The following is a 12,344-nucleotide window of genomic DNA, read 5'->3' on the forward strand; positions in this document are numbered from 1 at the left end:
AGATAGATATAAAAATTATTGTAAAGATTAATTAAGAATAAACTTTTATTGTCGTTTCTTTAATTACAAAGCAACACATTGTTTATTTTATTATTATACACCCACTTTACATATTATTTACACTTAATTTTCAAAAGGAAAATATTACCACGTTATATATATATATATATATATATATATATATATATATATATATATATATATATATATATATATATATATATATATATATATATATATATATATATATATATATATATATATATATATATATATATATATATATATATATATATATATATATATATATATATATATATATATATATATATATATATATATATATATAAATATTTATATATATATATATATATATATATATATATATATATATATATATATATATATATATATATATATATATATATATATATATATATATATATATATTTACATATATATGTGTGTATGTAAGGGCTTGTTCTTTCATTTATATAAAAATAAATATAATGTATACAAACAAAAAACATAAATAGGTAGGCTATAGGATTTCTATAGGATTTTTGTGCATTCAAAATTCCGAAAACTGACGTTTATTATCAGCATAAAGTACCCACTGTTATAAATTGTCTATGGTATACATGCAAAATATAGGCACCTTATAAAAAAATCTTAAAGGCTCGTGGTATTTGTCTTGTTTTAAAACCGTTAAACATTTTTTTGTTACAAAAAGTATGCAATAAAATAGGGATACAATCAGAAATGGCATTTACTAAACTTATCTAGCCGTAGTTCTGGTGGTGTCAATCGATGGCTGCATAGGTTATAACATTAGTTAGTCTGTGGGTTATAATACTTATTTTTCGACCGAAGCCATTATATCGTCCATTTCTGATAATTTCTCATCAATTCGATTAAAATGGCATCCCTTGTTGGAAAACTCCCGGGTGTAATAAACGGTGAGTATCGATTGGATGAATCGTATTCCCGAAAATTATTATCAAGAATTATGTAACATTTTTTAAAATCATCTTTCTACATATTTTTCGATTCTATTCAAGCTTAGATTTTGAAATTATTTTGTTATAAACGGCATTTTAATATATTTTACACGATATTGAAATTCATGTTCTTCATCTCCTACAGAAGATAAGGTTCTTTGACAAGTGTATGGAAATATTCATCATTTGCCTGAGAAAACAAAAAACGAAAATTCACTCGTTTGAAATTGTTCAATTTACAGGATTTCAAAACTATTCAACTTCAAAAAGTAAACATAAGTAAAATGTTCGATTTGTGTCTTGTCACACATTCTTACTTCTATTGTAGTTTATGGAACTGAAGCTATATTTGGGCTATATCGCTGTTGATTGGGTCAAATGGTGAAGTGTATTTTTTATTATAATTTGGTGCAGCTAACTAACCATATTAAAAACAATAATAAAATAAATTGTGTGAGCATGCGCTAGGTGAGGTTGGATTCGCAGTGTACAAATTATGTTATAAAATATTCTCATCACTTTGCCCCATTTGACGACGTTTAAACTATGTTTCTCAGACCTGCCCTGTGTGCTTAAATTTAGTTTACTCATAAGATGACACTTTGTGCCGCACTTTCTCACATTGCCATAAACAGTTTTTGAAATGTACTTTGAGAAATCTAATATTGTGTTGGAATTTCAGGTCTCATCGCTCAGGGAAAACCGAAATTCAATATTTTCTTGAAGTATGCTAAAGTTGAACTTACCCCACCAACTCCGGGTGATATTCCTGCCATCAAATCCGGATTGGGAAAACTAATGAACAGTGCTAAGACAGGCAAGTGGAAGGAACTCACAGTAAAGGAAGCGACACTCAACACTTTGGTTGGAGCTGAAATACTGTTTTGGTTTTATATCGGTGAATGTATTGGAAAACGACACTTTGTTGGGTACAAAGTCTAAATCCTTATATCCTTTCGCTTCCGTTATTACCATCAAATTGAATGTCAGCTGGCAAATTATTATTGTTTAATAAATAAATAGTATATACTCTACTCTTATTTATTTTATACCCTATGACAATATACATAATATAGTGGATAATCAATTTTTTACTTAGTAAATATGTACCACTATTTCTTAAAATCTACTGTGACACATGTTTCGATGCATTCCGCATCATTTTCAAATACCATATGGTGTTTGAAAATGATGTGGTATTTACTAAGTAAAACATTAATTAAAAATGGATAGATTTTACCGCAAAGTGACAAATCAATTAATGAGATAATCAAATTAATAGAGAGATGACAAATTTGAAAAAAATTCAATAAAATTCAATATTTAAAGTGAGATAACTGAAAGGTAATGAAATTAATTATAATTTTTAACATTGTGGGAAGTGAACTGATACAGCCTTAAAATGACAATTCAGTAGAGAATAATTCTGTGAATTTAAAACATGTGTTGCAGAATTCAGTTGAGGGTAGGAAGTATTTCTCTCGGCAGGGACCGTGTATTGGAAGCTAAAACACATATGTTTGCAAGATTTGGGCACGATGCAAACACATGTGGGACTACATGCTTCGCAACAAGGAAAGGTCGACCCCTTGAGAGGGGTTTTTTGTGAATAACGGGGGGTGAGCCCCCCCTTATTCACACAAAACCTTGACTACGAGGGGAATACAGTCCCCACCTAGTAGCAGGGGAGATAGTGTCTTCGATTCCCTGGGAGTAGATGTGTTTGACCTGCAGGATATATAGATATTTAAAATATAGAGAAAGTAATTTAATAATAAAGACAGGCGGGTGGCGTAGTTGGGTAGACGCTTGACTGCGAAACTGGCGTCGCGGGTTCGATTCCCGCGAATTGCAAAATTAATTCAAGAAAGATTTATTTTCAATTGGTCCGGGCGCTTGTGTTGTATTTTTCATATTCACCTTCCCTATCCTTACTATCCTATCTGCAGACAAGCATCTTAAATAGAATTCGGCTGTCCAAATTTAAAACACAGTAAGGGACATTTTTTTTGTAGTACGTTTTTTTTTGCATTTTTGGACTAAGTAGAGTCTACTAGTAATGGGAGAGCATTACACGCCATTGGTCCTGCATATCCTAACTGCTATACAGTTTTGATCAGAGAGCAACTCTTAAGTAAATATGAATTTAAGTTAAGTACCGTAAAGTGGGTATACATTGCACCAAAATACTGCATTTTTTCAAAAAATTGTCTATTCAGATCAGGTTTTTTACTTTTTTTGAGGTTTCAACTATTGCAATGTAATAACACATATACCTGTAACATGTCTGATACGTTTTTAAATTTTTATCTATTTTGCCTGTATTTTTTTTTTATATTTATATTTTGGTGCAAAGTATCCCGGGGTAAAGTACAACTTTGCACCATGATATTTTCTCTACACTTTTCGTACTAGAATCCAAATTTATGCAAAGTAAAGGCTATCCTACAAGTTTTGTTGCACATTATGAAGGGTTTTGGCTCACAGTTCACTAAATACAGATTATAATATTGTATAATTATGGAAAAATAAGACACTTGATAGAATTTTTTTTTTTAAATATTGAAAAATCTAACAAAAATGTTTTTTTTTTTCAATACTGAAGGTTTAAAATTATTTAAAATAAAAGGTGGATATTAAAACATATCGTAATATATAGGTAATAGGAATTAAAATTAAATTAGGTCTAAATATGGTCAAGTTCCGGGACGGTAAAGAAACCTCTTTTGGATTGCATTTTCGGTTCTTTTATGGAACCCGCTACATCCTTCCAAGAATATTGAAGAAAATCATCCTTCATCGGCCACTTCCACGATTTGAGACTCTCCTACATGGATTTAACAGCTCTGTCTTGCTTTATTTCCAAAATCTGTCCCGGAAATTTTTCTCCTTCATAATGAAATACGACATATTTTCCCACCTTCTTTTTTACTGGTCCTAATGAAACGGAAGAACAAATACGATAACTGGTTTCAGTCATCGTTTTTGTTCTTCTCCCTCTTCCTCAAAGTTTCCGTGTGAACTATAATCAGTTAATGCTAGATATGCTGGAAGTTTCGATGCGGAAGGTGGGATCATTGATGTAGTTGGTTCAGGTAGCATTTGTGTCTCGTCAACGTTCATTTCGACATTTGGATCGTGAGCAATGCTCTTACCTGGTTCTATCGGTATCGTTTTCCTGCGTTTTAAGACTGAATTCTTTGGGTTGAATCTGTTTTCTTCCAAAAACTGTTGAAAACTCTGGCGCACATCATCGTCATACGCTTTTAATGGCAACCGATTAAGCAACTGACTAGTTTTAGCAACAGTCAAGGTTTTATGTCTTTGCAAAAATGATCTTATCCATTCAGAGCCTGGTACGTTGTTCTTTAATATTCGTACTCTTCTGCCAAATCTATCCAAATAGGCTATTAGAATGTAGCGAATGTTAAAAACACTCACTGGGAAACCGTACTCACTCATGTCTACTATGCAGTTTACGAAGGATTGCTCTTCGCCCTTGTCACATATCGGAGGTTTTCCCACAGGTTTTGTGTGCTGACCTTTGTTTGAGCTTATAGTTAATCGTCATTCTGGGGATTTCGAAAATTTCTTCAGCCTTTCTTTGACTGATTGTACCATTTCGAATGGCCTCCAAATACTGCTCCACTCTCTTCGGTGTAAAATCGTAGTATCGTCTGGCATAAGGCCGCTGTTTGTGTGTTCTAGACATTTTTGAAAAAAATAAACCATCAGGAATTAAGTAAGTACACAAAACCAATAGATATTTAGCAAACATGTCAAGTTGTATTAGCCGTTTTAAGACTTTTCATCAAATTAATTAACTATGGCCTTTTGTGGATACTTTGCACTTGGTGCAATGTTACCCCAATTGTGGTCAATACAAGTCAGTTCTTAAAAAAATATTATTTTTACATAAACTTGACAACGTAACTAAAAAATACAGTATTTGAGAAAAGCAGGGCCTATCTACCTACGATTTAGAGACCACTCACTTGTTGTAACTAGTTTCAGTATACTGATTTCACTGGATTTTTTCGGACACAATTTTCAGACAAAAAACTTTCTTTACGTTTGGACAGGAAAAACGCATTGAAGCAATAGCGACCGACTGTTACTTCCGTAAACTAAAAAGTAGATTGAAGTGCCATCTATAAGAAACAATAGAAAGTAGAATGAAAAATGACATGTATCAGAGATGACCAGCTCTACAATTTCTTTACAGAAGGTGGTGCAAAGTATCACCCATGGTGCAAAGTATACCCACTTTACGGTACTTTTGTTGTTGATGATTTAAAGAAAAGTTTGAAGTGAAGAGGACATTATGCAGGATGCGGCATGGTCATAGCGTCTTCGTGCCCTGCCTCCGATCACTTGGCGCCAGAGTTGAGTGCATAGTCAGATACAGCATTTTCCAGCCATGCGGACTACATTCAATGTCTTGTTGGTGGTGACCAGAGTTAGGTTTCCCACCCACGTTAGCTACTTTATTAGCGCAATGAGCGTCACATGCGGTACGGGTTTGTTAGTTAATTTATAAATAAGAAAACAAATTTTATCAATAAAATGCAATAACTGTATTATTCTAAAACAACAAAAAATCTATACAAAACAACTATAATACAAAGTGATTACAATGCAATTATAATTATTGATTTTAAAACAAAAATTAGGACCTTTGCAAGCCAATGTGCTAAAAATCAATGTCCCATAATGAGCGCTAAGGTCAACTTATTGATGGCATTATTGCTTATAGGACTATCATTTCACATGAAAGTATAATTATGGGAAAAATCTGGGTCACAATTTATGTTTTTGATAGGGGGAAAATATAATGTATGTACAAAGTTTTTTATGTTTTCTGGCTTAGTAATTAGAACCTTGTTTAAAGAAGCTCCTTTGCCTCTAAACCAATAAAATATTTAGCTGTTATAAATAATGGTTTTTGTACATATGTAGTACCTCACACATTATATCAATTTAATTCTCAATATGTAATGTTAAATTATTGCAAATATTAAAATAATTTGACTATCTGAGAACAAAACAGTAAAAAAGAAAGTTTATAATTAAGACATCACATCAGAATGTATAAATATAGGAATGAAGTGGGTTTTGTTTTAAATAATGTTTCTCTCGGGGGAGTAAATACAATTCTAGGTTAATTTTAAAAAAACTGATGCATAAGAGAGAAAAATTTATATGATAGATTTTATTCACTTTTGCCTCGGTTCGCCAAAAGAACAAAATATGTGTACCTAGAATTGCACTAATAAAATCAAATAGTTAAAATAATATCTAATTGATATTGTTTTCAAACAGAAGAAGGGATATTTAACTTACATAGAGGGACAATTTACAATGTTTAAAAGTATAAAAACATTATTGAACAGAGAAAGAAATACATAATTCTCTTCTAGTTAGCTTTTGGGTACTCCTTTTTACTAAATCAAATATACAGGGTTTATAGTCCAAATTTTTAATGACTTTTTTAAGCACAAAAAAGTAATGTTATGTAAATAATATACACACACACACACACATGTTTATATTATTTACGCTAAGATCCGTTTATTATCTGATAAAAATCATGTTTTCCCTTGATGTACGAAGTTGGTTATATAACACACTTGACACATAATTCTAAACCATTATTAAAGATTTTATAATAAAATCATAATGTAGAGTAAGCACTTCCCCTTAGGTTATATTATAAAATAATAAATAAGTTTCACAAGAAATTAACATGAAAATTATGAAGGTTATATTCTCGTAAGAAAGATAAATATTTGAAGCTATGTATTATGTTCATTAAACCTCTAGTTTTAGACATTACATTTCATTAATATCGATATAGATGGATAACAAGTGTTCATTTTCTTTATTCACAAGAAACTGAGTACTTTTTTTCGCTTTGTATAGTTAATTTTTGTATTATTGTTAATAAAATGTATTATTTTCATTATTTCTACATCTTAACGTCTTATGAATGTAATAAAAATCATACTACACCGTAGTCTTTATATAACCTTTAATTTACTCACACAATACTATTATTACACCTGTTTAGCTGAATTGCAAATTCATCAGTGGTCTAGACTATAACACAATTGACAAATAAAGTAAAACCTCAATATACCGGACTAATTGGGGGGGGGGGGGGGTGTCCACTAAAGCCGAAAATCTGTTTTATAAAAATATTTTAAAGGTAAATAATTTTTTTTTTCCTTTTAAAATATGAACACTGTATTTAAATATAAATAAACAATACAACACAAACAAAATTCTATCCTCATAGTGAAGTGAAGTTGCTGTTTGATATTGACTTGCTTTTTGTAATCCCGCTTTGAAAAAGGAATTAAATTTTACTTGTAATTTAAGTTTTGAGACATAATTTGTGATCATCATGGCCGCCAAAAAATGTTTACATGCAATGACACTCAAATTTACGCATGTATAATATTTTATTTTTTCTTTTACATTGATCGGAATTTGTCCCTTATATCTGAAGTTCCTTAAATAGAGGTCTGTTATATCGAGGTTTAACTTTATTAATGTATTAAAAAATAACTATCAGAAACTATGTGTGATTGTGTAACTAAATGAAGGGTAACCAGATAGTGAATTAAATAGTGATATTTCTGATGAATGAGCTATTGCTCATTCATCATCTTCCTAAGATATTTAAAAAATATTGTAATTTGATAAAATCGCATGTCACATTTCTCAAGAAATGAATAATTTTGACTTATCAGCAGAAGTAAACAAAATATCAGATATGATAGGTGTTGATACATTTTACGGATTTAATAAATTAATGTCTGTAATCCTAATAAATAAATTATATATTCTGTACGTTATTCAAAATACTTTGGCTTGGTGGATAAGAAAAAGTAGGTGATATAAGTGATTGTTAACACCTTGAAAACCTTTCAAAGGACTTGAATTTATATATATATATATATATATATATATATATATATATATATATATATATATATATATATATATATATATATATATATATATATATATATATATATATATATATATATATATATATATATATATATATATATATATATATATATATATATATATATATATATATATATATATACATATATATATATATATATATATATATATATATATATATATATATATATATATATATATATAATTATACGGTAGCACAGGTAATGTATTTGTAAAAATAGTCGTGCCAACAAATATTGTAGAATATTTGGGGAGCTACAAGTTCAAGAATGTTAACAATCACAGTTCTGTGAAGAATTTGCATGATATGTGAAGATTTAAAAAAATTCTCATAATTATTAGAGTTAACTACATAAATATATACTTAAATAAAATTTAATATTATCTCTTGATGGCAAAATATTTACAAGGAGTAGCCAGAAGCCTAGCAATGTTTTTTATATTAATGGAATTATTACAGAATATAATTTATATTTGAAGCAATAACTTTGTGTTTTCTATTTAATAATTAAAATATAACTTTGTTTTGAAATCACTATAAATATTTTATTATAACTGTCTACTAGTTTCAAAGCTAACCGCATCTTTTTCAAGTATTAATCGTTGTTAAAAAAAAGCGGTTAGCTTTGAAACCGGTAGACATTAAGTCAAGTTATAATAAAATATTTATAGTGATTTTAAAACAAAGTTATATTTTAATTATAATACAGAATAAATACAAATACTCAAATTTACAATTTACAATCCTAGAAGGAAAATGTTTTAAGTGCCTAGAATATATTAATTTTCTAGCGTGCTAGTCCGAATATTATAAAAGTTATATCTTTTTTCTATGCAAAGTAATATAATTTGTTGACGACAAATCAGGGGCTTAGAAACAAAGGGGAAAACTACTACAAAACAAGAATTTAACACGAGACAAAAAAAACATTTTACATTTTGAAAGAAACATGTTTATGTTTTTAAATGTCCAAGATAGACATTTTATATACCTTACAGATGTAAAATTTCGAAAACATGTTTAATTTAGTTTTTGACCCCATCACCACTGATGGAAAAAAATGCTTTATGATTATTTAGACAGATGTTGATTTACAGTACAAATAATCCGGCATGTAAGCAAAAGTTCATTATAATCAGAGTATAACGTTCGAAGAAATAAGAATTGAAATGTGGATACCACCAAATCACACATCTTTAACAACCACATAGCACACATTTATGTACTTCACAGAGGTGTGTCGAGGGGTTAAAATTATTAATATGGAGTTTTTGTCCTTTTGTCTCTAAGCCAAAGTGATAGTTTAAAAAAATATCAAAAATGTTAATATTCAATGTACACAAAGTGAATCCGCTACATTGTAGTTAAGTTATCCCACAGATATAAAACGATGCTGACAGGATTTCCAGGAGATCTGATGTGAAGTGTAAATATGTGACCAGTTGGCGAATGACAGAAATCAAAGGCAATGTTAAAACTCTTTTGGATTATGAGGAAATCACACCCGAGAAATAACACAACAATGAAGTAAAACTATCTACCCAAGGAATAAAGGAAATAATTCTACGTGGGAGTGAATGTTGTAGGATTTAGTCCCCATCTCTCGGATACTTTAAGTTGCGTGGCGGCGGCATCCTTCAGCGCAAATAGATGCGTCATCTCTGGCTCTGTTCTAGCCAACGCTATAGCCTTTTCAAAGAGAGTGATGGCTTTCTTCAAATTTTGCCTACAAAACAAAATAAAAAAACATATTAAAAAAATAATTACAAGCAGACCTGATAAATTACATATTTGACAAGTATAAAATCTCCGTAAAAATGATAGAATAACAGCACCACACAGTGGAGGACTGTTATTTTTGTTTATTGACACCTACCAAACTGAAAGTTGTTAAATTATGAGTTATGTATAAACAGAGGCATCTTGTGACCTCTGCATCTATGATGAAAACATTACAAATTAACAAAACTTACAACATTGTTTTAATAAAAATTGAGGATTTTGATTAATTAAAAACATTGAACAGAAGTTAGTGTATATTATCTAAGAAAAATATATAATATTTACCTTTGAACTTCAATAGTGCCTAATGTTTCATAAGCAAAGAGGCATTTATTATCTATATTAATAGCCTTGGTGATTAGTTTGACAGCTTTCTCAACATCCCTATTTTGTTTCAGCACCATGATGCCTCGGTTGACTAGAACACTGGCATTTTGAGGGTCTATTTCTATAGCTTTGTCAAACAAAGCCTCAGCTCGACTGAAGTCATTCTGATCTGATAAAACTTCCGCATATAGAATGTAAGCTTCCGAGCATTTTGGAAACTTCGCAATAGCATTTTCAAAAGATTTATAAACACTGGACAGATCTTCTGTATTATTAACGAATTTCATGACTGTATATTGTGCGTAACAATTCTGAATGTGGGCTACTGAAGAGTCCGGATTGAGCTCCACGGCCTTGGCAAACTCTTCACTAGCTTCACACACCTTCCCTGTGATCAGGTATGCCTGTCCGCGGTGGTGGTGGACATCCGAGTTGTTCGGGTCCAGTCTGCTCGCAAGTTCGCAGTCTTCCTGACAGTGATCTATGTCTTCTATCTGCATGTACATAGACGCTCTCTTGATCAATGCGTTGACTCTGAGTTTTACTGAACAATTCTCGTTATCTATAACTGTAGTAAAATCTCTGAGGGCTTCATCATACTGACCGAGAAGTAAGTAGAACGTCCCCCTTAATAACATGGCGTCCAGCTTGTGAGGAGTATTTAAGTTTATTTCTTCCGTACATAAAGTGGTGATGTTGTCATAATCCTGATCTTTCAGTGCCTTTTTGGCCTTGCCAAATCCGGAAGTTGGCTCCTCTTTCCCATTTCCAAGATTGTTCATAATAGGATCTTGAGTAAAGGACGAAAAGTACGTTTTAATGAAATGCTTGGAAGGCATCATTGGAACTTTATCGGCCATGGCTTCTTTAGCGTGTTGTTTTCCAAGAGCTTTCAGAATTCGGTCTGCCATTACCAGAGAGCCGTGAACCTGAAATCCTTCCAATATGCAGGCAGCCGTAACGTCCTCCAGCGCCAAAACTAGATCTAGACTCTTCTCCGCAGCCCGAGACCTTCGTAAAAAGGCGCGAACGTATTTCTCATTCAATGAAAGAGCTTTTGTGCAATCCTCTTTTACATTATCCCACATTTCCCGTTTTTCGTAACACGCAGACCGATTCTGATAGTAAGTTGCCAGGTCGATGGGATGGTCTGGTGGACAGGCTTCGATAGCTTCATTGTACAGAACTATCGCCTCGTCGTAGTTTCCTGCATGAAAAGCGCGGTTTCCAGCGGCCTTCAATTTCGTCGCACGATCGAGAGGTGTTTCTGGTTTTGCTTGCTCTTCGTCCAAAGAAATAGTTTTTTTCGCTGCTACTTCTGCTAAACGCTTCTTTTCAGGGTCTTCGTGTCGGTTTTTCAAATAGAGATAACCTAAACCTATGGCAATCGGTGCTCCGAGCAAAATGGCCAATTGCCATTTGGGGAATGAGCTTCCTGTGCTTCCAGTAGCCATATTTACGAACATAAGTTAAATAGTTATACGTTCATTCATTAAATCAGGCGGTCACTGTTTATGACTTTATAAAATACCAATAAAAATACTATTCGCCAAAGCAAAATCCGTCACAAACCAGAAGACTCGTTTCTCCGAATCCGAATATTTTCATCTTCTTTTTCATTTCTGTTATCTTGGAGTTGTGTTTAGATACATCATCTGATCTGGTTAGATCGGTGGTCAATTGTCATTTATGTGGCAAACACACGGTTTACAAATTTTCGGCTGTTTTTTTTCTTTTTTCGGCATTACTAAGGTATAAAACACATTTTAAAAAATCCAATTCAAAATATTTTTCTCTCAGAAACAAACGCTGTGTGTGCATATTTTTGTATGGCTTTCATGCTTTCGGAATACAAAAAATAATGCCTTCGGAATATTCACGTATATTTGGTTATGCTTACTTACCCAGTACTAAAATGAAGATAAAAACCTTTTTTTATTCACCTTTCTTTGATAGTAGTTATCACTTTGGCTACCAGAACTTTTATGGTTTTTAATACTAAAAATACCACGATTTTAACACAAATAATTCAAAAGTAAAACCTGTTCGATAATTTATAAACACTTTTTGCCATTATTGAAACAAATCTATTTTAAATTTCATGTTAAGCGTGACGAAAATATAACTCGGAGTTTAGTTAAATAAATGTATGCAATGTCATAAAAAATATACTAAATATATTTTTTCCACCTCCTTTTTACGCTATGCGCATAACACTGCGAGTCAATTGGTGA

The 12,344-nt window shown here is 31.3% G+C and overlaps 2 protein-coding genes across 2 annotated transcripts; one reads left to right on the plus strand and one right to left on the minus strand.

Annotated features, from left to right (window-relative positions):
* Positions 1-825: 825 nt before the first annotated feature.
* Positions 826-2,035, plus strand: LOC148303218 (ATP synthase F(0) complex subunit g, mitochondrial-like). The gene is made up of 2 exons (XM_088270263.1): positions 826-959; positions 1,684-2,035. Exons 1-2 carry the CDS (start codon positions 920-922, stop codon positions 1,941-1,943), a joined length of 300 nt encoding a protein of 99 aa, XP_088126389.1. The 5' UTR covers positions 826-919; the 3' UTR covers positions 1,944-2,035.
* Positions 2,036-8,824: 6,789 nt separating this feature from the next.
* LOC148303219 (mitochondrial import receptor subunit TOM70-like) lies at positions 8,825-11,722 on the minus strand. The gene is made up of 2 exons (XM_088270312.1): positions 10,069-11,722; positions 8,825-9,727 (listed from the first exon to the last, which is right to left on the minus strand). The coding sequence occupies exons 1-2, from the start codon at positions 11,574-11,576 to the stop codon at positions 9,565-9,567; spliced, it is 1,671 nt and encodes a 556-aa protein (XP_088126438.1). The 5' UTR covers positions 11,577-11,722; the 3' UTR covers positions 8,825-9,564.
* Positions 11,723-12,344: the final 622 nt, after the last annotated feature.

This window comes from Brachycentrus maculatus, unplaced genomic scaffold (assembly GCF_059751285.1).
Source record: "Brachycentrus maculatus isolate JH-2025_06_01 unplaced genomic scaffold, ASM5975128v1 h1tg000378l, whole genome shotgun sequence".
Classification (NCBI taxonomy): Eukaryota; Metazoa; Arthropoda; class Insecta; order Trichoptera; family Brachycentridae; genus Brachycentrus; species Brachycentrus maculatus.

Coding starts and splice junctions, on each gene's coding strand:
- LOC148303218 (XM_088270263.1), top strand. CDS start 920: ATGGCATCCCTTGTTGGAAAACTCCCGGGTGTAATAAACG. Junction 960..1,683: donor ACTCCCGGGTGTAATAAACG/GTGAGTATCGAT, acceptor TTGGAATTTCAG/GTCTCATCGCTCAGGGAAAA.
- LOC148303219 (XM_088270312.1), bottom strand. CDS start 11,576: ATGTTCGTAAATATGGCTACTGGAAGCACAGGAAGCTCATTCCCCAAA. Junction 9,728..10,068: donor GGCACTATTGAAGTTCAAAG/GTAAATATTATA, acceptor TTTGTTTTGTAG/GCAAAATTTGAAGAAAGCCA.